Genomic DNA, 26,257 nt, shown 5'->3' with positions numbered 1-26,257 from the left:
TAGTCGAGCAGCTGCTCCGATTGTCGAGGTGGTCGCGCTAGCATACACAATAGTTCAAATTGTCTGCGCCGTAAAGGACGATGATAACTCATTCTTCAAGGTCAGGTTCTTCTATCACACCGCTTACCGCTCGCTTCAGTTGCGTTGAAAGCCCTTAGCTTGCGGACAGCGGAAGGGATGAGTTGGTGAAGGACATTGTTAAGCTCGAAACATGCGCAAGGAAAAGTGGGTTTTGTGATGGACAATGAGTGCCGGGTTTTCGACGAGCCCGTTACGTTCCACGAGAAGTGACATGGCTATGATTCATGCGCGTTGGGTGGAACTATGGACTTCACGACGTAGGAGGAAGAAAAGCGCCTATCCTGCAGGCCGTTGAGCTTGCTTCAGGGTATACATCCCGGTTACGTTAGAGAATTTCCGCCGCACTAAGCAAGTTGAATCATTATGTACAAACCATAAGATGAGTAGGAGCCTCTGAAGCGATAGTCCCATCTGCCGACGCTTTGGCCGGCTTTTGTGACGTCATTTTCATTGGGTTTAATCAAAGCAACTTTGTTTTCCATTCTGTGTAAGGGCGCCAACGTACTTGCTCGCGCGGAAGTAATCAAGTTCCCATGTGGGTGGGTTAATCAACTTGTAGCTGAATCGAGAGTTCACGTGTACTGCACGATGTTGCTGTGCGCACTGGCACTTGACATTTCCTTTTTATTGGTTGTGCTCATGGTATATTGTCTTGCGTAGTTTACATACATGCTTTATTGCGATAGCAATTTTATGGCCACTCCAGGCGCATTTAGGCCGACGGTGTCGCCGGGATGTTCCATATGAGTAAAAGCGTACGTGTGAGGGAGAGCAGGCGAACGCGGTTCTTTCTCGAGTGCGCGAGCGAGGAAAGCGCCCAGGATGCGTGCCCTCTCCTGTCGCGTGCGAGGCGGGGTGGTTAGGCCAGGGAGGAGGGGCGTTCTTCTCCGGCGTCTGCTACGCTGCCTTGATGTCCTCCCCGCCCGCCCCTCCATACAGAGTGGAGACAACCGCGGCGTCTACTACCACGTTGACCACGCGAATTGCGAACGGAGTAGGGACGCGTCGCCGGCGCTCGTGTGTCTTGAAAGGGATCTGCGACGTGGCCAAAATGTGCGGCCGGGCGGGCCTCATCTTCAATGTGACCTGCGATGTTTGCAGAGTGCGCGTAGTGCCGGTAGCTTTGTATGCGCTGTGGTATCGACGCTCAGTTCGCGTTGAAGCGACAGATACATCAAGGTCAATTCGCTTGCTGCTGCCGCGATTCCTCACTCCAGAATTTTGACAGCGAGTTTCCGCGCTCATTGAGCGAGATGTGTTCCTGTTTACCTGTGCGCGCGGGACACCGTGCTGGTTAATTTAGTTAAACTACGTTGACGGGCTAGTCGGTTTGAATCGACGATATAATGTGTAGGCGCGACTGAACAAGGACGTAGAAAGAAGCACACACGCAAGGAAAGCGCTGTCATTGTGTGTCTATTTCTTTATGCGCACTCGTTGAGTCGCGCTTACACATTTTATCATTGTTAATTTTGTTAGTAAGCGAATGTTTACAAGTTTATACTGCCGATAAAACTAGTATCATTACTTCGTACAGCTATCTTCTAATTTGCTATCGCAATGAGTGCTTCGCGTTTCAGGCAGAACTGTGAATTTTTTTGCTAATAAATTTAATTGGGACAAGTGCTCATAGCATCTTTTTCAAGAATTTTCCGCTTGTGAGTGCAGTGAAAGAATGGAGCGGGTGGCATTTCAAAGGCACCAACATTTTCTCGTATTGAACTCGAAGAAATGAAAAGCGGGGCTCACATTTTTCTCCTTTGCAATTCAACGGATCCTGTAGCGGCGTTTTGACCGACGTCCCGCAGGTTTCGTTTTTACCTTGAAGTGTTACCAAAAGCTGGTAAAGCTGTTATTACACATTTGGCACCTTCGAATCCATCCGGGATCTACGGATGCAGCTACAATTCTGGCATGTTGAACGCAGGTGCACTGCCGGTGTACTTATTTCTTTTCGGGCCCACTCTCCGACTGCAGTAATCCGCCTCGCAAGCTTGAGCGGAAGCTTGAGGAACTGTCCTGAACCGACCACAGAGGCGGCTTCCTAAGCACCGGTATGAGTGCGACATATCGCGCAGAAAATTCGTACGTAGCAACGCAACGGGTGGTTATGCGACAACTGTGCAATTTAGTAATACTCATGCCCCCTACATCTTAGCTGTTGTTCCACTTACACAACCAAAGTCAAAAGGCGATCCCATGAGAAGTACGCATAACCATTTGAACAAACTAACATCACCACTGTCAAGTTCACACCGGAAGCGCTCGCTCTGAACACAAAGCTGTTCAAGTGCGCAAAAGGATTTTGAGCGACGTGAATGCATTAATACAACTTGAAAAGATTGCACCAGTGAGTTGTTGGAACATCTGGCGGTACAATCGCAGCAAAGATTCAATCGACGAGCAGCAGCGGAAACTTGAAAGCGAAGAACAAGGACCATTTGCGAAGACAGATGGGGCGCCGTAAAGGTGTGCACTATATGAAATAGCGACGTTGTTTAGTCCGAAGTAATATTACGTGTCGCCCTTTACGCATACTCCACGTGTTTCTTTCAGCTGGTCTTGTGAGATTTCCTCATCTTCTTGCATCTGTTCACACATGCAGCCGACTTATTAGCGACAGACTGCAAGAAGGGACACGAAAATAATTAAACACAGAACGTTCTTGAAGATAACAACTGGAAGTTAAATGAACGTTCAGAGAATTGCACGTGTCACAGACAACCGTTTATCATAAAAGAGTAAGAACACGCTCGAATATCGGGCGTTACATCACTAGTGCATCGTCGCGATACGCAGCGATTAAGTTGCATATCGGGTATTTCAATGGTGAATTGGTGGAGCGATAATGGACTTTTCGGGAGGGCGACACGCTCCCGGAAATAGACAGGCAATCAATGAAACATAAGGCGTTGTCGACATTGACGAAGTTTATGTGAATGCCCGTAGTATTCCCCATGGCGTAACAAAAATGGTATCTGGTGACCAAATTACCAAATAAACAGACTTGCCTGGTTTCAAGTATTCTATATTTGTGCATCATCAGGTGCTGTGGCGTTAAGGTATTTAAGTTACCTGGAAAGTTTGCACTGCGGCACTGATGCTGTGCTTTAATGCCGACTATGGCGTTGCGAGCGGGGGGGGGGGGGAATTTGGCCTTTTATGAAGGCGACCCCTGTCTCGACACTCTGTAACTTAATATTTTCCAAATAATTCGAATATCCTGAATGCCGAGACTACGCTTAAACCCCTGACAGTTGCCCAGAAATAACCGACAAAGCATACTTCTTTTTCATTTGATGAAGTGACAGAGAATTGACGCAGCGATGGCCGGTTTCAAAACTTTCGTGTTGTTTTGAGGCACACCGTGCGTGTAGCCAGGCGCTTCGAGCTATTATAATTATTAATTAGATGGCATAATTGTGTACTGTCAGTGGCAAATGTATGAGGACGCTACATGAAGGCGTACGCATGGATAAAATAGTCACAGGTCCGAGATTTGTCATGTTTCCAATCGCTGTTAGGCGTTGTGTTTTTTTTTCCCTGCCTGAAGCGTTGTTTTTCAGATGCAAACTACCTAGCTCGCTCATTTCTTGTTTTCCCTGTGTGATACACTGTAGACTCCTGTGTGCAATGTTTTCGTAGATACACTGCACTAAAGTAGGATTGATTATTTAGTATAACTCTGTACCTACAGTTTGCCGACTGACTTTTTGTAGCTCAACTCAGTAGAGTCATGCGGTCTGAGCCTATCTTCTCAATCGTTCCGCATTATTCTTACAAAGACATGCCATAAGGTTGCCTTGCAGAGAGCTAGAACAGCAGGCTGATTATGAGATGCCATTGTTTGCGAAAGCATGACGTCGGATGCGTCTGTGCAATCGAAGCATTACCGTGACCTTGATATGCACAAGAAGAGTTTCACACTAAAGATAGCTTGGAAGCGAGAAAGAGAGAGAGAGATGAAATTTTTTTTGAGGGAAAGCAGAGTGGTCGACTTGAGGTCCTAGCACAAATAGGCAAATTACCGTCCGCCCAATTGCAGAAAGAAATAACCGCAAAAACCCATACGAGTGTCTTTGAAAGAGAGCTTCGGGCTGGAAGATCACCTGCCGGAGATTGAAACCGGCATTAATGCCTTTCCGGAACGATTGGTCAGCTAACCAGGAGGATTGTAATGCGAAAGCGAATTAATCGATAGCTCGAAGTACAGGCACATCGAATATGTCTGATCAGTTCTGCGAAAACCCACAGAACATATATTGCATTTTGTGAATCATCCCTCGCCTTGCAGGCTTCCATTGAACTGATTAGGCAGGCAATAGACCTCTAGCCTGCTGCTCTACTCTTACGGGAAGGGGAAGAAGAGAAAAAGAGGGGTCTGAGTTGCAATGACGAGGACAGACAGTAGGATGCGATCATATGCACACCAAGCTTGCAATGCAAAAGATGGTTAATGTGTTAGTGAAGAGAAACACATAACCGCGAAATGTCACAAGACGGGCCCGCTCTTGTTGGTTTGTGCTGATGTTACGGCGTTTCATAATAGCAGCTACCGAGTAGCTAAGCTTCCAGCAATAGCAAAAGCTTTCAATGACCTTGGCGTGGGGTCGTTTTTTTTTTGCGTCTAAAGTGCTTGTCAACATTCCCAAAGACAGACGTATCAGTGCGCTTGTTTTTTTTTATGCGTAGCGGTTGTCTGTTGCGAGCGATGGATGCGCAGTCTCCCAGAAGACGAATGAGACATTGTGTGTCTCGTATGCTGAATGCATGGAAATAAGATTGAACAGGCCCCATCAGGTAGACGGTGGTGGGTCAGCCCTTCATCACGAGTTATCGCTCACCACCTGTGACACGGCGTCTCTTTTGCCGCAGGTGGTTTATTGCTAGGAGCTTGCGAGGTTCCATGTTATAAATGACATTGGAGTGTGATAGCTCGTGTTGCACTGCTCGAGCGAACTGTGCGACGACTTTAAAATGTATTCAGAGAATGTATGCACAGACAGTTTGGTCACGACTGCCATGCCCGTAATAATGAATGCAGCTGTCTAAGTAGATAGTTAAATAATACTACCACCACTGCAAAGATGATATGATGGTGATTGCAGACACTCTGACCGCTGTTGTTGATTCGCCAATAATCGGGAGGCCACGAGGAAGTATATTTAAATGATGCCTGTGAAACTTTTAGAGAATGAGAGCAAAATTAATCTCAGAGCAGTCAGGGTAGAACAAGCAGCATGGAAGAGAGACAGAGAGAACAAATATATTTTATTCATATTTTTCAACCTATTGGCACGTCGAGACAACATTATTGCAGTAAATTCATTAAATATGGGAATACCAAGCAGCAAGGCGCAGGTAGAAAACATATATGGGTGTCCTTTAGCAAACCTGTTAAATAAAGAGAGATATGTATCAGCCAAAGCCGATGCGAAAGAAGACAAGGTTGACATACATGGTGAGTGTAAAAAAAGAAAGTGATAAGTTTTTTTTCATCGAATATGTAACATTTCAAAAGAATAGGTAGTCGTTTCAGCATGCAATTCTTAGCCAATCCCCCAGTGTGGGTATGAGCCATAATATGAGGTCATCATCATCATCATCACCATGCCAACACTGACAAACTGCCACTGCCGGGTGGTTGCCAACACAATTGAGTGCAGCTTTTTTTCTCTTGAAATCGTTTTTGCGGCAGCTGGAGTGGCATCACGTGACGCGTTTCATGCTTCGTGCCCTACGAGGAAAGCGTGAAAAAAATAAAGACAACTGTGCTGAACCCAGCGTGATCAAACGACTCAGTGGGATGTTCTAGCACGTATTTTAGTGGCGTTCCCAACAAGAGACAAGCCTTTATGAAGAAATTACAAACTTGTTTTAATAATCTCCAATGAATCAGGTAACTAATACACACAAATTATCCTGGTGGCGGAACAGACCTCATGACCGAACACCATTGGCTCTGTAACCACATATGTTGTTGGTTTAAGAGAGCCTTGCCTAGCTTTAGCTGGGAGACTTATACATACATACATACATACATACATACATACATACATACATACATACATACATACATACATACATACATACATACATACATACATACATACATACATACATACATACATACATACATACATACATACATACATACATACATACATACATACATACATACATACATACATACATACATACATACATACATACATACATACATACATACATACATACATACATACATACATACATACATACATACATACATACATACATACATACATACAAGCTGTTTCTTTTAAAACAAACTCTTTATAAAATGACCCTGTTGCTTTTGCTAATGTGATACGTGGCTAGGTGGACATTTCGAACAAGCAAAATTTTAACTATAACTTCAGTGGCTACCTAAAATAGGCGAAGTGACTTTTGAATCGCAATTTTGGGGCACGATGTGACTGCGAAATTAGAGTCGATGAGTAGCAAACTCATGTGTGCTGAGCACGACTTCTAAGACTAGCACCACTTTCAAGGTATATACCATTTGCCACCATAAAATGTGCTGCGAAATACATTGGCGTAGCAGGTAAATCTTCCAAAAGCGAGCGTCTAACAGTAGAAGACGATTTTAACTGGAACACTTCTGCAGTTTACAGCAGGTTTTGGGGGGTCGATATATTAAAGCTGGTGCTAGTCTGAGGATTTCTGATACGCAGACATGACGTTGCTACTCATTAGCTTCGATTTCGCAATTAGACCAAGAGATCTAGAGATAGTGACACAGAAAAAAAGTCGCAGTTTCGCCCGAAAAGGCAGAGAATCGATTGGGGTAGTAAATTATTAGACAGCTATACGATGCAAGGACGGCAGGTTCATCGGCCGTATAACCTTTAAACACCCGATTGCTAACTAATTAACAAGCACGGTGCCACGCGCGCACAGGTAAACATGAACGAACCACGCTGTCAACGGGAACTCACTGTTAAAATTCTGTAGCGAAGAAGTGCAGCAGCGGCAGCGAGCGAATTGATCTTCATGCTGCCTCTGGCTTCCACGCGACCTAAGCGGCGAGAACACAGTGCAGACGAAGCTATCAGCACTCGGCACACTTTGTCCCCATCGTAAATAGCTTTTAAGGTAAGGCCCGCTCGGCCGGGACCGGCCACGCCATATTCAGCCGCCGACGGAGAGCCAATGTCCAGAACCAGCTCAACAAGGCGTTCTCCATGCCAAACTGCCTTTGCAGGGATTCGAGGTTCTCGACGTAACAGCAGATTTGGACGTCCCAAACCGGTGAGTGCGATATGTGGTTGCGAGTGGCCTAGCACAGTCTCGACGGCGATGTTGCGAAAGTGATTTTGCAACCTGTCGTTCTTTCTATCAGCGGCAGCTGCTTGGAAAGTTGTGCCTGCTGCCTATGGAGCAAAAGAAAGAGTGATGGAAGTGCCATTTGTGGGTCATTGCGCAACCGCGCACAATTGGTTGGCCGACGCGAATGAGTTCTTGGGAGAGAAGTTCGACATTCATGAAGCTGTGAAGAGAATAAAAATTGTCTGTAAGCTAGCGGATCGATTCTCGATTCGCAATTGCGTCTAACCAAACGAGAAAGGAAAAGTAAAAAGAAAAAAGGCATTCTCGGCCGTTGAGCGGTGCTAAACAAGCTACTTTGCAAATAAAGTGATGCCAAGCTCGAGCGAACGCCGTCCTGTCCCACAAACTCAAGATGCCTAATAGAGAATTTACGGGCTAAAAATAAAAGAAACAAAAAGTCGCATTTTCGCTCGAAACGAAGCATCGATTGCGACAGCAAATTAGTAGACAGCTATACAAAATAAGGACATTAGTTACATCAGCCGTATAAACTTGCAAAGATTCGCTTACTAATTAAATTAACAAGGATGGCGTCACGCGCGCACAGGTGAGCACGAGCACATCTCGCTCGATGACCATGGAAACTCGCTGTCAAAACGTTGGAGTGAAGAAGTGCGGTAGCAGCAACGAGCGAATTGACCTTCATGCTGGCTCTCACTGCAACAGGAACAACACGTCGAAGCGCAGCGCATACGAAGCTACCGACACCCCGCCTACTTTGCCCACATCGCAAATCACTTGCAAGGCGGCCGCGTGGGCGTGCCGATAGCAGTAGCCGCTGAAGTGTAACGCCCCCACTCGCTTGCCTCCACTCCATGCCTCGCGCGCGACAGAAGACGGCACGCTTCCGCCCCGCTTTCCTACAACGCGCGAGGGAGAGAGAGAGATAGACAGACAGAGAGAGAGAGAGAGAGAGAGAGAGAGAGAGAGAGAGAGAGAGAGCCGTGATCATCGGCTGACCCTCACAAGCTTTCACTCACACACACCACATACGGGGCGAGGCGGCGATGTTATTGTGTTTGGAATTTATACGGAACATCACCGCTACGGCGATGAAATCGCTGAAGGTGACAGCAGAAATGCACTTGGAGTGTCCAATTACTACCGCAATGCAGATTAAGGAGGAGAACAATACTTTTCATAAAGTTTAAACGAACACGAAGGAATACCACTCTGGGGCTGTGGCAACGTGTTTTGTGCCTGAAATGTTTTCGGTTCTGTTACTATATGGTCCAAACGTGCAAAAGCACAATGCGTACGCTCATGTCTGATTGCAAGCAAATACCCAGCGAAGGGTGTCGATTCAGCTATTAGCCCATATTCCTATGTTTCCTGGAAGAACAACCGTGAATTTAATTGAATTGTGGACCTTAAAACATGCCAATGCACGAAATTTCAATTGTGTGTTAAACTAGTGGGAGCTTGTCTTACTTATTTCGTATCTCTGTGACAGTCTGACGCAAAAGACGAAGTGCAGCAGGCGTCACTAAGACGTCGTCAAAGGAAGCGAAACATGTTCTTCAAGAAGCTTTCGAAGTGCCATAAGTACATTGACTAGAGTGTGTTCCGCGTGTTACGAATCTTTATGCAGTTAAGGCGTTCGTCCAATCGAACTATTGCCAGCTATGGATGCTACCACAAGGCAGGTTCTGTGGTCGTCGGTGGTGTGTCTTTTGCCAGAGCACCGACGGTTCATGCAGCAGATGGCAGCACTCGCACATATAGGCAGTTAAAAAATTAAAAAGCACTACTCCTGAACGTTTGCTGGAGAACAGACGGGGAAATCAAGCCTAAACAAATCACATGGAAACGTGAACTTCGCGAGAAGACGGTTGTATTTCAAAAGTCTCATATCTATAACGTTCTCGTGGAAATGCTTTGTTGAAAGCCACTCGCTGGTGACGCGTATAACTTGGAGCGATGTCACGGCGATCACGCCGGCAAGCGGACCTTCAGAGGTCTTGCTTTGGCTTGACCTTGGACTTCGTCCCAGGTGCCGTTGCCTCAGGCTTGTCCAGTGCCGAGTGTCCCACTGAAAAGGTGTCTAACTCGGCTGGAACCTGGAATGAGAGCAGCGAAAGCACTTTTAGATGACTTGAAGACAGCAATAAAGAGCTGCGATACCATAGACTCTGAATACATTCATTACGAAGTGAATTACGTTTTAGACTACCACAAATGCCCGGGAGTTGACCTGAAGCTGGTCAATCACTCTTCTTTGCTTCGTGTTGTCGACAAATTCGACTTCGCCCTGCCATCTGCTAGCCGCCTGGTTAGCTCAGATGGTAGAGCGGCTGCCCCTGAAAGGCGGTGGTCCCTGGTTCGAGTCCCGGACCAGGACGAATTTTTCTTCAAGTCTGAGGCTTTTCTTTCGAGGAACCCGTATGGGTTTCCTTTGTAGCAATTGCTACGAACGGGTGGATGTCCGATTTTCCCTTTATTCAACAGAAGGTAACCTACGTGCAACAAATGTTGTCCTACTTGCTATTTCGCGCTTTTCCTGAAGTTATGCAGCTACCAACTAGCCCACCAGTCTGTTATCAAGAACGGCACGTCGTTGGTTGTCTCGTGCTATAAAGAGCGTCGAAAACGAACAGTAAACATTCTGTTGCTAGTCCAGCGAATGCCGTCATCCCTTTTTGTCCTTGTCAGTGCTTTCTGCTGGAAACCCTTTATACCGTATATTCTCAATGCCCGTCACGCCAGCTGCCGCCACTGACGGCGTGACTTTTCCGCATCACTATAGCGCCCTCGGCGAGGAATGCGATGATAACTGTAAACTCCGCAGGACCTTGGATGTTTTCATCGAGTGGCCGTGGTAAATGCTAATGCACAAAAAGTAAAAAAAAAAATCGGAATGAGAAAGCGAGGACGAACCTGGGCTTTGTCGGGGCTGTCGTGCTTCGGCAGAGAAGTGCGGTGGGACATCCCGCGCGCGTCCGGGTCCTGGCCGTCATTGGACTCGTCTTGCGGCGGGAGAACCCCAGACGAAGACCCTCGGGCGATGGCTGCGTCGGACGCTGCCGCAGCTGCCGGCGGCGCGACGCTACCGCCGTGGGTCGTCACTGCGGTTCCTGCGGCTGCGCCATCTGACGGCAACGACGACACTTCAGCGGGTTGGCTGCCTTCGTGTTGGGCGCTCTGTTGCCTGGGCGCTCCGCTGGCAGCCGCGTCCGAGGTCGAATGGTCGACCGAGAGGATGTCGAGCTCTGTTGGTAGCTGCGCATGTGTTGTGATGGCAGCTCGCCACTTGCACGGGTTCGCTCTTTAACGTTGTATGTGAAATAGTGTTCTACCGTGCAGTTTGCAAATGAGCATGAAACGAAGGTTAGCCTCTCTTCTTGGATGCCTCACAATGGCGGCTTAAAGTGACCTCTGGTCCTTATTCTATTTTTGTGCTTTGTTTGTTAGGCAAACGCGCACAAGGGTAGTGACCCCGTATATTCGGCTATAAACCAATATGCGAAAGAAATTGAAAAGATAATTTTGAACACATAACGTCAAATATCCTGAGCTCCACATTTATTTTTACTGAATAACAATAAACAGGTCCCATTCCTGTCTTGAAATGCCTGACAGCTCGTTTGCTCCCTCTTTATTATGTTGTGACACTGTCATAACTATAAAAACAGTTTAGTCCTGCTTATAGTCCTTTTGTATGCCTTAACCTTCGCGTTAACCTACCTCACATTACCTGTATCGGAAGCCGAATTAGTAACTATTGGGTTTTACGTGCCAAAACCACTTTCTGATTATGAGGCACGCCGTAGTGGAGGACTCCGGAAATTTCGACCACCTGGGGTTCTTTAACGTGCACATAAATCTAAGCACACGGGTGTTTTCGCATTTCGCCCCCATCGAAATGCGGCCGCCATGGCCGGGATTCGATCCCGCGACCTCGTGCTCAGCAGCCTAACACCATAGCCACTGAGCAACCACGGCGGGTGAAGCCGAATTAGTAAGGCAACTATACTGTACCTCTATAAGTGTAAATCGCGACACGGTACGAAAGAAAAGAAAAGTGTTCACCTTTGTCGCACGTACAGACCAGTGACTCGTGGCACTGACAGAATCGGTCACGGCCCGCCTCCTCACTCCTCCCGCTCCCCTGTCGCCCCCCCTCCCCATTTCGTCCCCTAGAGAGTCGGCAACCTTAATTTGACCCCAGATTCACAGACAGTCGAACGCTCGAATTAGTCTTAAGAGAAAATTTCAGGCAATCCTGATGCTGAACATAGTCACTTTTACACTGCTGCGTGCACAAAAGACGAACGACACATGCAAGCTAACAACCAACTGTCGTGCCTTGCTTGTGTCCTATATTTTTTTTTGTTCGCTGCAGTTTAATAGGGAATTATCATCTGCTCCTCCAGACTTGCAGGTCTTTTGCTGAACATATTACAAGGGAAGGCGGCCGATCAATCGCAAGGGACACTCACCAACGAATACCTTGGTGAATTCGGCCCCGGTTCGTGGAATCAAGAATTGTAGCATTTGTTTAGTTCTGTCCAATACTTGCGAAGCATTTTCCCAACACTTTCAGAAATTTTGGCGCTTACTTAACGCAATAAATGGACAAGTCGGAAATGTCCTAACACTACAACTTTATTACATTTCCGACCTTTCCTTAGAATAAGGCAATTAAAAGAAGTTAGTTCTAGAATTCATGAATTCTAGAATTCTAGAATTCATTCTAGTTCTAGAATTCATTCATGGGCTTGTCTGCATTCTAGAATGCAGACAAGCCCGTGAACGCCCTGAATTGTTACTGGGATATCTCTTCTACAAACCGGGACCGCATTCACAAAGCTTTTCGTTCCTAAAAGCTGCTTGACATGCACCGGCTGGCTTAGCTAATGATAACACCAGGGCTTGGTGTCATCTGCTGTTATGAAAAACTCTAGCGCAAGAACGTTTTGGGAATACTGGCCCAGATTTTTTTCTGGTTTCCATGAGGTGTACCTGTCATGGCATGGCGACGCAAAGAGGGGTGACATGGGAGCAGAACAGCTATAAGTCTCGGTGCTGAATCCCGCCTAGTCAGTGCCTTGCAATACCGCTACTGGTTGTATGACCCAACCTAGCTTCTTAGCAGATGACCGAGCGAGTCGGCGCCAGCGCCAAACGACATGATGTCCTTGTACCCTGTCTGTCCAAACCAAACTAATTTTCACAACTATTTTAATGAATTATTTAGGTCATCCTGAGCATGGTCAGTAATATTGTTAACGAATCGGAGTCGAGGAACGTTTTTAGTGTCAAAATAAAGAAAAATTTAGAATGTCATCTCAGTGCTCCTATAACGCTACCATTCATAGATAGCTTGGACGTGGCTTCACTGGCGCAGATTTTCACCATGCTCTGGTCCTCCAACATGGCGGCTAAAATGACGTCAGTGTATCACATTCACTATGGTGGGTAACCTACTTCAACGTCACAAAGACGCGGTCCGCTAGAGCGCTGTTGGCGCCTGTGCAAAAAGCGCAGCAGGACCAGCTGAACCATCGGGCCAGATGCCAGAGGACGCATGAACTCGTCACCGTATGCACTGTTCATTCAACGTCGCGGATAATCGCGAGGAAATTGTGAGGACAGAGCATACCGGGTTCGTGTCGCCCTGGTGACGCGGTAGCGGGAAGGCGCACTGAGTGTTGCCAGGTGCTCGTGGGGCGGAAGCCTCGCGGAGCTCCCGGATGGCCGGATCGTTCGCGTCGTCGGGAGGCCCGGCCCCGTGCGATGGATTCGCAACTGAGCACGAAGTCCGGTCACTTTCGGGCAGCGCCGTTTGTGCTGGTGGTCCCGTGATTGCCGCACTCGTTGCGCGCGTTGCTGGCGCCGCCATTGGGACCATGCCAGTAGGCTTGCGCTTTGACTTCCGCTTCCCGGCGCCTGCGCCAGAGCATAGTTTGTTCGCTATACTACGCGCATCGCGTGGGAACTTATGCCAGAAGTTGTCATATCCTCCTAGGATCATCATTATTGCGATGGCAATTATATTGACACGTGTACTTATCTTTATCGGGCGACCACGTTTGGCCGCCTAACAAATGTTATCGTGCAGCGCAGGACGCGCCTGCATGTAAAAGAAGTTTCTGGAATGTTATCGATGGTTTCGTCCACTGTCTTTCACCGCAACTTGTGTAATCTGATTGCATGTATGTGCGACGCGAATAGTGTAGAAGTTTGTGGAAGACACGTGGGTCCCATCGGTTAATCTGGAACATTCGACGGCTGATCTATAAAAGCCGACGCGCTTGACCCGCTGATCAGATTTTCGACGATCGCCGAGCGTGTTCGCCGCTATCGTTGTGCTATAAGTGTAGCCTGTTTTGTGGGCACAGGTTCACCCAATAAAAGTTAGTTTTGTCGTTCACAGTACTGCTACTGTGTTATTCAACGTCACGACCACGTGACAATATGGACAGTGCTTACAGGGAAATTGCTATTATATGGACACGACGCCGTCGCCGTCGCCGTGATGTTCTGCACAAAGTACTAGGGCGGCGGCATCGTGGCCGCGTATGGTAGGCTTTATGTGCGAATGTGAGCCGACGATGGCGACTCGATTTCGCGCGCGCAAGGAAGGAAACTGGGGCGGAAGCGCGCCTGCTTCCGTTGGACGCAGGGCACCGGGGGGGGGACGGAGGTGGGGAGGGGATGAGCTGCCGCGGTGGCTTAGCGGCTTTGGTGTTGCGCTGCTAAGCACGAGTTTGCGGGATCAAATCCGGGCCGCGGCGGCCGCATTTCGATGGGGACGAAATGCAAAAACGCCTGTGTCCGGTGCATTGGATGGGTGTTATGAGCGTCCCCTTTGGAACGAGGCGGTGGGTTGCGCCACCAAGCTCTTGTTATTATGCTGCCTAATGTCCATCATCATCATTAGCCTGGTTACGCCCACTGCAGGGCAAAGGCCTCTCCCGTACTTCTCCAACAACCCCGGTCATGTACTAATTGTGGCCATGTCGTCCCTGCAAACTTAATCTCATCCGCCCACCTAAATTTCTGCCGCCCCCTGCTACGCTTTCCTTCCCCTGGAATCCAGTCCGTAAACCTTAATGACCATCGGTTGTCTTCCCTCCTCATTACATGTCCGGCCCATGCCCATTTCTTTTTCTTGATTTCAACTAAGATGTCATTAACTCGCGTTTGTTCTCTCACCCAATCTGCTCTTTTCTTATCCCTTAACGTTACACCTATCATTCTTCTTTCCATAGCTCGTTGCGTCGCCCTCAATTTGAGTAGAACCCTTTTCGTAAGCCTCCAGGTTTCTGCCCCGTAGGTGAGTACTGGTAAGAGCCTAATGTCCTACCTAAGTTCAACAATAAAAAAACACTATGAACACCCACAACCAAATTTTCTGATCCTTTATTGCGAGCTGTGTTTTTGTACGTCTCCGTTTTTTGTCGTTTCCCTACTTTTCTTCCACCAATCCTCCGATCACCTCTTACTGATCCCTATTGCTGACATGTTCACTTTTCCCCTGCTCTCGCTGAACGCAAGGGCTTCAAGGAGGCCAGTGGTGCCTGAATCGACCGCTGGGTAGACCTCTTCACATTCTAATAAAACATGCTCCGTAGTTTCCCTAGCTTTACCAGTATTAGACGCATGTTAAAGATCCCCTTGTGGTGAAAATTAATCCGGAGTCCCTCACTACGGCGTGCCTCACAACCAAATTGTGGTTTTGGCACGTACAAACCCAGAATTCAATTCGAGGTGGGGGGGGGGGGGATCGTTCAACTCCGGCGGCTGCAGCGTGTGGCGCGACCCGAGGTTTGCGGGCCCTATTACGAAAGCGATCTGCGATGGGACAGAGCACGCGCCGAGTGCTTATAGCTTCATTTTGCGCAGTGTTTTCTTTGTTTAGTTCGCGTTGAAGTGAGAGGCAGCACGAAAGTTAATTCGCTCACGTCTGCTGCCGCGCTCCCTCGCTCCAGCGCTTTGACAGCGAGCTTCCGCGGTGATCCAGTGAGATGTGTTCATGTGTGCCTATGCGCGTGTGACACCGAGCTTGTTAATTTAGTTAATAGGCCAATATTAACAAGTTTATGCGGCCGATAAAACTACTATCCTTACTTCCTAATGTACAGTGTTTCCATGAAACTCCCTTTAAATTCAAATTGTAACTTAAGGAAATTATTAGTCCTTGACATTCGGGTTCTGCGATATGTCACGCGTAGAAACTAAAATTTTTTTCTTTCAGCATAAGTGGCCTTCAGTGCTGGCGCAGTCGCGACAAACTAACGATATACATTTTCCTGGTTCTAGCAAACGCCTCCTTTATCTCATGAGTTGTTTCCTCAGACGTACGTTTCTTGCCGGAGTCGGACCATCGGTTAAAGCTTCCCGTGGCTAAGAACTTATTAAGCCACGCCTTAACTGTTTTTAGGTCGGCTGATTTTCGTTCACACGCTCATTCGAAGTTTCCTTGGTGCGATCGGTCAACTTTTAAGGCATAATGTGTTTCCACGACTGCTTTTCAACCCAACAGCTGGATAGGAATCTGTGCATTACAAGGTATTGAGCAATACAAGCCTGTGCTAGTTCAACAACTTACTGCTGTCGGTGGCGTTGGGTTGTGCCGCGGCAGACTTCTTTGTCTTGCGCTTGCCTTGCCTCGTCAGCTGCGGTGACTCGGCGGTTTCCCGCATCTGGTTCCTTCCAGCGGTGCCACTGCGCTTGGTGCTTCCCTGCACTTGCTTGCCCTCCACTTGAGGCTTCCCGGACTGGTGGGCCGCCTCGGTAGGAGAGGCCTTCAAGGCGTCCTCTGGTGACGAAGGCTTTGACGGCACAGAACAACGGAATTGAACAATGAGGAGCGCCCATCGCGAACACTTGTTGCAGAGTAGCAGCTTCAGCTGGGCGCCGATACACAAACTTATCGTTGTCTTATGAATAAATGTTGACCAGCAGAAGAGTTAGAGCAAGAAAGAAAGAAGACGTAATGGCTAGGTGTTCAGCATAAAGCGCAATGAGGGTACGTGCCTCATGTGTGTGTGCATCTTCCAGGATGGTACGCACACGCACGCACGCACACTATCAATACAATCAGTTGGGAAATGAAAAGAAAACAAAAATTAATGTAAAACGTACAAATAGCGTATATCGTGTATAACATGGCCAGCTTCTTCTGGAGCTCAAATAGTGTGAGAGCACTGCCTCAGCCTTCATCGATTTCACCATTAGATCACCTTTTGCCGGAATGCGTCGAAGAGTGACGTATTCTATGCTTACTTTTATATTTCATTGGTTGGGAGAGATACTGCATGCTGCTTACTGTTCACGTGATTTCCTGGATATTTACACTCGCGACGCTTCAGAAAGAAAATTGTTAGCGAGTCAGTGCTTGTTGCGTCAACTTTGATGCTCGTGTTGTATCACCGTTTGGTCTGTTTTATTACATTCCTACGCCTGCCAGCGAAATTTTTTTTTGTACGAGCATAGAGCACCAATGGTCATGGCACTCGTGGCAGTTTGAAGGCTGACCGATGGTCCCCGACAACCTACGTAGAACGAAGGCTTTCAATGTGCGCGCTGAACGAATTTTTTTTCGCACTTGTTCGAGTGCCATATTAGGAGCCATGCAATGCTTACGTAGGAAGGTTTAGATTTTGTTGCAAAAGCAGACGCCAAACGATGTCGTGAAACAAGCCAAGCGTACAAGGTGGCGATTGACATTTGCTCTGATTGACATTACGACCACCGGCCGCATTGACGACAGGGATAGCGTGCTTAAGCAATCGCACTAAAATTGATCAACTGAACTTTGATGTGCACAATTGCTTTAGCTTCTCCGTGCAAATAAATATACGCAGCGTTTCACAAAAAAAATGGCTGTGGCTTAGGTAAGGTTAAGCCCAGGATGCGAAGCATACTAGCCTTTATTTTAGTTGTTGAACCACTGTTTAGCCTGGTGAACTGCTGTTGCTTGGCTATATTTGGTTCGGCTAGACGAAGAAATAACTCATGCATTACTTCTTCGCCTTCAAGAGTGGAACGCGACAGCGTTCCCGTCGACCCGCCAAGGGGTGTAAGACAATGGGCTACAGGGCAGCGACTACGCGCCCCGCATTGGACGCGGTGAGCGTCGAGCAAAGCAGCGTTCGGCGCGGCAACGAAATGTGCGCCTGAGCAAGAGACGCACGCCTTAGAAACAGCGCGTTTCTAAGGCAACACCGCATTCACTAGAGGCGCTTTTGTACCGCTTTGAAGCGTTGTACTCGTGGCTCAGTGGTAGCGTCTCCGTCCCACACTCCGGAGACCCTGGTTCGATTCCCACCCAGCCCGTCTTGCAAGAGTTGAGCCAAAGCCACTACTCCTCTGTCGTGACGTCACGGTGTCACGTGATTTCATGGTCACCGCCGCGCCTGAGGAGCTGGGTTGAGCCCTCGTAATATGCTTCGCATAAAATGCCTACATGACACGTGCCCTTGCTTTGCTTCGCAATTGAGTTGAGGATGAACGTTGGAGGCGGTTCAGAAATTTGGAGCAACTGAAGCGTGCTACAGCAGCGCTACCTTGATTTTTCGTACGCTTGAAGGAAATCATTCGTTACATTGTGTACACTGCTATCTGATGAAGGGAAGTTATGATGCGATGACTCAGTAGAAGCTGGAACAACTGGACTGAAATGAGGAGGCAATGAAAATTAGGCACCACCTGACAAGCTGCGACGGTCATATGAAATTTTATTTAAAGAGCGCCAATCTTTTATGGTCGGCCAAGAACAAACACCCGCCCACTAGTACAAGACACGATTAGAAAATCTCATGGAAAAAGGCTATGTATTTTTCTGGCATTGCAGGGAAAGGCGTACTACCTCGCATTACTTGCCCACTTGTATTGACAGCCATGCGCACATATAATTCGTGCATGAGAACTTTTATTTTTGTGTTGCGCTAGGGCACTACGTTTGTTTGTCCTGGGCAAACTATAGAAAGATGGCGTTCATATAATGAAAATTCAGACGGAATATGTCAGCATTTGTAGTGCGGAGTTTATTTATCTGTGTGTCCTCGCTTCAGTCGAGCTGATACAGCCCACATTGAAGATGTACTTACCAGTCTTCGCCAAGATGTTATTACTAGAGATCGATGGCTATGTAAGAGCTACGCTACTGTAGCACAACTCTGACGCTGGCGAATTAAAATTAAATTACGGGGTTTTACGTGCTAAAACTACGATCTGATTACAAGGCACGACGTAGTGGGGGACTCCGGAAATTTGGTCCACCTGGGCTTCTTTAACGTGCACCCAAATTCAAGTACGCGGGTGTTTTCACGTTTGGCCCCCATCGAAATGGGGCCGCCGTGGCCCGGATTCGATCCAGCGACCTCGTGCTTAGGAGCCCAGCGTCGTGGCCACTAAGCAGCCACGGCGGGCGACGCCGGCGAATCGGGCATGTCTTCGTTAAGCTTCGCAGTTTAGCAAAAGCTCGACCACGAAATTACGTATAGACCGTCTTGTCGGTTAAGGGAAAGAGGAACGCATCCTCGAGCCAGCACGCCGCTCTCGCTCCCGCACTGGTACGTGCCCTCCGCCATTTCTCTCAGCGACAGCTTGGCACCGTAGCGGTGTCATTGTGAACGAGCGTGATTCTGACGTGTTCCGTCCGCGATAGCTGCAGTGTCACATGACTCAAGGTAAACGGGCTACCACTGTGCTCTAATCGGCTGCAAAAAATATCTTGAGCAAGCGAACATGAAGTTCAGCTTCTGCGGAGGCGACTCCGTGAACTCCGCCGCCGCAGTTGAAGAGAAACGCCGGCTTTGTAGTGCCAGCATAGACAGAAAGGACTTGAAGCCACCAGCTTCGTCGCGTTTGTGTTCAGAAGAATGTCGTCCCCGGTGAGCGCATGGCGACAAACTCGGCGCCCGTAATCAAACTGGGATGTGAACGAAATGTGCGTATTCGAGTCGCTGAACTAGCGACAAGTAGAGACGAAGTCAACAATGTCTTCATGCGCGCAGATTGAAGTTATTCAGGTAGGTTCGAAGGTCATCACGCTCGGCAACGAACGTTTCGGTAGAAGTTGACTGGGGAGAAATTATGCAAACAGTACGTGCTGACGAAGAAAATGACGGTTGGTTCGTTTACGTTGTATAACTAACGTCACGCCTACCGTGTGCCGGCCGCCCCTAGTTGACATAAATTCTGCCGTGATTCCGAATCTCTGAGGCAAGCGGTCCGGCCGACGCCGCACTTCGCACGCTGTATAACTTCAGAAAATAAAGTTGCTGTGGCAGAGAGTAGTTCGTTTTCCCCCACTCTCGAGTCGGCGGGGTGCCCTTGCACAGGAACCATTCCAGACCGAAAAGTGGGCATATTATTTCAACGCGTTGCGTGCGGCCGGTTGATAGTCACTGAGCATGTGCTGGTGGGCTAGTTGGTTAAGCATGATTACAAAGACGGCGCCGAATAAAACACCACACGTAGAAGGGAGACACGAGACAAGCACGTAGGCGCACTACCTTGACATCCTTGACAGCAGCTATATATTAATATGTCAAGAAATAAAACACTCAGTTGTTAGCGCGCCTACGTGCTTGTCTCGTGTCTCCTTTCTTCGTGAGGTGTTTGATTCGGCGCCGTCTTTGTAATCAGGGTTGATAGGGGTATATCCGCGGTCACTGTTGCGAGGTCATTTTATAGAGTACTCCATTTTACCGGCCCTTGCGGTCGAGTAACCTTACAGTCCACTGCTCTTTAAAGCTTGACGCACGGTTGCTGGGTAAACAATGCTGAGAAAGTAGTACTGCGAGAATTTTACAGCACGAAAACTAGCAAAACGTGTTGGCCTTCGAGCATCGCTAGTTATATTCATTGGAGTGTGCGGCACGCCGCGTGGCACACGGAACCTCCTGTGACTGGTGTCACCTGAGTGGGAGCCTAATACAGAGTTCGAGGCTACACACACAATAATAACTCATTGCACGTATGTTGCATGTCGACAATGACTCGACTTGCCTCGTATTTCAATCATGGGCAGCACTATGGCAGCGCCTTTAGGTCCATTGCTTTTCGATATTGCGGCTATATTGAAGCTCAACGCTCAGTCTACGACACGCTAAGAAGTCCCTCAACCGCAAAAGCTTACGACCTTTCAGAAAAACACGAACACAGGCGCCCAAATCTTTAACTGGCGTGCGCGAGCGGGGACTTTTCCGGGCATCAGCGCCGTATGACGGGGCGAGGCTGGAAACAGCCTAGCAGACGATTGGCCCAGCTGAGCGGGCTTTGTCCGCATGCGCTTAGCTTCAGACTGTTTCCAGCCTCGCCCCGTCACACGGCGCTGACACACCGAAAGGTCGCCGCTCGCGCATGCCAGTTAAAGATTTGGGCGCCTGTACCACTCGTCGTCAACAGCACATTCGCTGTGCAACTTCCAGCATGATCTCACATACCAGCATGGCACTTGACGATAGACGGCGCTGTGGTCGCCAAATGGCGTTGCCCTCAATGAAACCGTGGAGGAAGGAAAAAAAGGAGAGACCATTACGCCACGCAACCAGCCTTGGCAAGCGAACGTGCGGAGAAGCCCTTTAGTGAAGCAGAGGGCTGGTGAAACCAGCCCTTTGCTCAGTGGTGGCCCAGCATGTGACCTCTAGTTGCGATCACGAAGCAAGAATCGAGATTTGCTGTGAGGTAAGGTTCCCAGTAGCTCCGCCAGTACTTTTTATTCGGTGCACGCTTGTTCGGCTCCCCTGCCGTGGCTCTGCCTCTAGAGCGAGAAGACTAAAACCAACCGTGCGTTTTGACGTGCGACCAGGTGCTGGACTGAAAGGTTTGGCTTCAATCGCGTTGCCCGATGTTCCCTCCTAGCTTTTTCCTTCGTCTATGCATACAACGGTCTATAGAAGCCGTCATTCCACGGCATGATAACATCCGGCTCCTCACCGATAGTGCTTCTTCGCCGGACGACACGGTGACGGGAGACGACACGGTGACGGGAGACGACACGGTGACGGGAGACGTCACCGGGGGCTCCTTGGGCGACGTGGGCAAGGGTTCTGCGCCATGTGCAGTAGCGTCGCCCTGGTTTCACCGACACCGGAAAACAAAGAGGCGTTATCGATAAATACGCCGTGTCTCGGCCTCTTAGGTCGCTGTCACTGAGGGTGGCATGATAGTCAGTTCTTCACCAATAAAGCCTTCTCAGTGGTCCTGCCAAACCTGTGAACATATTTTATGATTCTTGCAGCTTATATGTAGCATGAATGACAATATAACGTTGTTTTCTATCAATGCTCACAGCACCCTATCTCTCTGCTTTCGTCCGCTGTCACACTAGCCAACGTGCCAATGAACTCTGTCTACAAAAAATGCATTTCAACGGTCATGTCAGATCGAAGGATCAGAAATTGTATTATCGCCGCCTGGGAGTAGGAGGAGCGCCAACAGTACGGTGTCGGAGGACCGAGTTCGTCTACTTGTGGCTCAGTGTGACAGACCCCTTAGACTGAACCACTCTAGGCTCAAGTTATAGCTCTCGGTAGTCGTGACTAAAGAAGCAATGAACCCGGGGGCGTAGCTTTCCAGTGGCACCTATGTGATACCATATAGAAATCGTCTTAGAATTATGTAGGGAACGTCTCCGGCAAAAATGAACGTTGCATCGATGTCATGCGCGTACCCTTTAATACATTGGTGTGGATGACATCAGTGATCTCATACGTATTTCTGCTTTTCTTCAGCGTTTATTATGAATTATAATATAACCGCGTCTTTCGTTGCAACAAGTCATGAACTAATAAAGTATCCTATGGCTCGTGATGACATAGAGTGTACACTTTGTTCGGTGGTCTTGCCACAGCTATAATACTAACGTGACCGCGTTCCTTTTCTTTGGCTTTGAGATGACGCCCCTTGTCAATGGCACCCTAGTAAATCATAACGTTTGTGTCATTATATGACCGCGCCGAAGAGCAGCTTTACCTATCACTCGCCACGGTAGCATTCAGAGTATGGCCTCATGCTATCAGTGCTATGTCACAACGATGTACAGCACGAAGGCCTCCACGAAGGCACCTCTGCCAGCTCAAGCAGTTTTACAGGGGGGCTCATATTAGGGAATGGCACTGAACGACGTCAACGCCACACCAGCGTGCTGGCTACTCAAAGTCATCCCGGTAAACCGAAGTGACGCCATTGAAGTGAATTTTTTTGTAAACACCTGAATGCGTGCCTGTACACGAAGCGTGCAATACAGGTAGCATTCCTGTCTTACATACCAGCTTCCATTCCTTCATAGTTTGACGGGCTGGGTTTGCGCGACCAAGAAGCCAAGACTATTCAATATGAAAGTAATCCCGCCATGTGCTGTGTACGGCTACCTGTTAATATTATCAAAAGCTATTTAAAGAATATATTCTTCTCTTTAAGTTTACCACCGATGTGTATTATATAGAGAAAGTGTTCAATGAATAAGCACTTTCCTCGACCGAATGTGATGTTTCAATGCGAACCTTGCTTTACCGTACAGCCGCAGATGGGAGCTGCATCAGGCTACAGTTATGTGATGTTTTTTCTACCCCTGAAACGTTGTCACTTGTTTGGAGTAATAAACCTCTACATGAGGTGGGGGGATCAAATTACTCTGCGTGGCAAGCACGCGTTTTGTGGAAGCTGGAGCTGACGATGATGTTATTGCTGCAGTTGTCCGGCTCTTATTGTCATATGATGTCCCTTTTGGGCACGGCAGTAGAGAAATTCAAAAGACATTAGTGAACAGATGTGGCACGTTTCGGTTATCATCGTGCGATAGAGTTACACACATGGATTTGCATGACGTTGTGGACTGACCTTCGCGTCACTCTTAGCCTCTCCGAGTCCGTGCGAATAAACACGAAGAGCCACCGCATATGTTTGCATCGGGTGGTCCCACGCGGATTTCCCGATTCGCACTTTGTACTAACTAAGCGACGTCCGGAACCACTGCGTAAATGATCCGAATAAAGTGCATGCACTGCTGTGGGCTCCAGATGATTTCGACTAAACAGATTTTTGGGATCAAACGACTTTGCCAAAAGAAGGGTTTAGTGTGTAGTCGAGCAAAGAAGTCTACTAGAAGAGATATAAGGGATAAGGTGACTGTGGTACGACGAGAGCTTACAGTATATGTGAACGGACAAGTCACTACAATAAAGACGTCGCTTAAAGGTTCTCCTAAAGACCGTTAGTTTGAGCCTTAATAAGAAAGTACCCTTCTCCAACACCAAAAAGTCATTTTTACCGTGAGAGGAGCTTTCTTAACACACAAAAGACACGAAAGGAACAGACAGGCCGGGACTTCATCTTGAAGTTCCCGCACCAGTCCACCGTGACGTCATTGATTTAATCACGTCCGTTTGCGCATATCTAACTTTTTACCTGTAATGACGGGCTACATTGTATTCGAAAGAAATCAAAGAACTTAGCAAATTTCAGTGAGATCTACTGTGCAACAGCAGCCCCTATACTTTTGATGTCTGTGGGTTAGTGCGTCATTGCGGAATTCAAAGTTCCAGCTAGACAAATATAAGGACACATAACCTTCATTTTCTGTTCTACATCTGACTCTTTTACCGCGAAATCTACGGAAAAGATATGGGGTTTTAAAAAAGGCGAATAATCAAGCCAAATTAATTCATTGTTTCTCTTCATAGTGTTTCGGCAACTCGTCCATCGAGCGAGATAAGTCTTCACAAAGGCGCGCGATCAGCTACGACTCACCGGCGTTGGTTCTTTGTCCGAGAGCGGGGTGATGGGACACATCGGGAGGTCGTCCGCGGGTTGCGCCGCTTCGAGGGGTCCTACCTTGGCGGCAGCCTCGCGGCCTTGCACCGGGCTCATGGGTGACGCGTTCTCACACGAAAGAGGGGACCGGCCCGTGTCGGCCTTGCGACACGACGCCCCATCGATACCGTGGTCGCGGTCGTACTTGCGCATCAGCAGCCAGATGAGCAGGCCCGTCAGCACTGCTCCGACGGCAACCAGGACCATGGCCAGCGTGTCACCGAACACGGTCATCGTGCTGGAGGATAGCGGCAGAGCAATGGCGAAAAGAATGCGCATTGAGTGCTCAAGGGTGGACGTGAATCTCCACGTGATTGAACGACTGAAATTAAATTATGGGCTTTTACGTGCCAAGACCATTTTGTGATTGTGAGGCACGCCGTAGTGGAGGACTCCGGAAATTTCGACCACCTGGGGTTCTTCAACCTACACCCAAATCAAAGTACCACGGGTGTTTTCGCATTTCGCCCCTATCGAAATGCGGTTGCCATGGCCGGGATTCGATCTCACGACCTCATGCTCAGCAACCCAGCACCATAGCCACTGAGCAACCACGGCGGGTATTGAATGACTATCCAGTTGTCGAAGATATGCAAGAACTTGTATAGGGTAGGTGCTCTGAAACTATATGCTGGGACAGTCCAATAAGTATTGTGTGTTTTAAGTACATTATATGCAGCAGTAATATGAAATCAAGACTGCTTCCGCGAGAATCATGCGCAAAGCGGGTTGAATAGCTAGATTGCATATTAAACCATTTTAGCCGGAAGAACAGAAGAGGCCAATCAAATTTATTGAAATTATTTTCGGAAGAAGAGTACAAATGGGATCATATGAAGAAGGCCCTGTCATAAAATGGAGCTCACTTCAACTGAGTTCAGTCAGGAAACGCTAAGCCTTGCCGTGATAAGACGTCAGGCCTCTACAAAAGTCAACTTTGTCAGTATAAAAGTGCGACACAGTGATTTGACACTTGCACAGTGCGCAACATACTTAACACCACGCCTGTCAATTCTCATGTTCTTTCGCAGGTGAAAGGGCGTCAGCGAACGTCGTTGATTTTTGAAATAATTGCAGGTTTACTACGAAAATGCATGGCGACGTAAAAAGCATGAATAAGGTGCCCTAGCCTCGTTCTGTGGATGTGCACCGGCCAGGTCGATCTGCAGGTGCGGCGCCATTCCCTGCCTTTTCATATATTGATCCCAAATCATTATAGTTTAAATATCATATAGCTTGCGCTACTATCGCTCTATTTGCACTGTTAACTGACTTGGATTTCGCGTATTGATCCACAATTATTATTTGACAGGCGGCTGGCGACGTCGATGGCGACAGCCAACAGAACCGCTTCTAGCATGCGGAAAAGGCGGACAACTGACACCATAAAACCATCTGTACTCGCAGGGGGTGTGATTGGGCGGCCACAAAAAAAAAGAAAGAACAATGGCACGCCATAAGAATTGGAAGCTTACCGGCAGCTCGAGTGTGAGAATGCTGCGTCCGGCCGCTCGAAGGGTCTTTCTTCTTCTAGCTCGTGATGTTTATGATGAAGATGATGATAATCACAAGCGCGGACGCGTACAAAAGAAGCGGGTGGTTGAGGTAAAAGAGAAATGAAGGGGGAAACGATACCAAAGATAGAACTTCGAAGTAGCATCAATAGTTAATACAGCACTTCATGCAAAAAAAAAGAAAGGAAAATCAGGCCTTACAGCATCGGCAAGATGCGTGCCAAATATTACGTCTTAAGCAAGTCTGCATCACACATAAGAAGTTGTAGTGGAAGAAGAATAAGGGCGCGCTAGTTGAGCAATAAACGCGTAGACGGGGAACCGAGGGGCCGTCATTTTCTCTTCTTCCCGTTCATTGCTTAGTCAGGGCCTCGACTCCGGCAAGTTTGATGCCGTCAAGTTGCATACGAGGGTTCATTGGTCAGCTGCATGCTCTGAAAAAAGTTCACCTGCTACCTGACGCCATGAGTCGAAACGATGTTCCACATTCGCCGTCATGGCCCCGAGTGGCACTGGCTAAC

General features: G+C 48.1%; 1 protein-coding gene across 1 annotated transcript; it reads right to left on the bottom strand.

Moving 5' to 3' along the window:
- Positions 1-9,269: 9,269 nt before the first annotated feature.
- LOC139049071 (neurofilament heavy polypeptide-like) lies at positions 9,270-25,772 on the bottom strand. The gene is made up of 7 exons (XM_070524280.1): positions 25,698-25,772; positions 24,160-24,460; positions 21,346-21,483; positions 16,007-16,229; positions 13,055-13,341; positions 10,330-10,671; positions 9,270-9,512 (listed from the first exon to the last, which is right to left on the bottom strand). Exons 2-7 carry the CDS (start codon positions 24,454-24,456, stop codon positions 9,405-9,407), a joined length of 1,395 nt encoding a protein of 464 aa, XP_070380381.1. The 5' UTR covers positions 24,457-24,460; positions 25,698-25,772; the 3' UTR covers positions 9,270-9,404.
- Between the last annotated feature and the right edge of the window lie 485 nt (positions 25,773-26,257).

This window comes from Dermacentor albipictus, chromosome 8 (genome assembly GCF_038994185.2).
Source record: "Dermacentor albipictus isolate Rhodes 1998 colony chromosome 8, USDA_Dalb.pri_finalv2, whole genome shotgun sequence".
Lineage (NCBI taxonomy): Eukaryota > Metazoa > Arthropoda > Arachnida > Ixodida > Ixodidae > Dermacentor > Dermacentor albipictus.
This window is presented reverse-complemented; position numbering and strand designations above follow the sequence as displayed.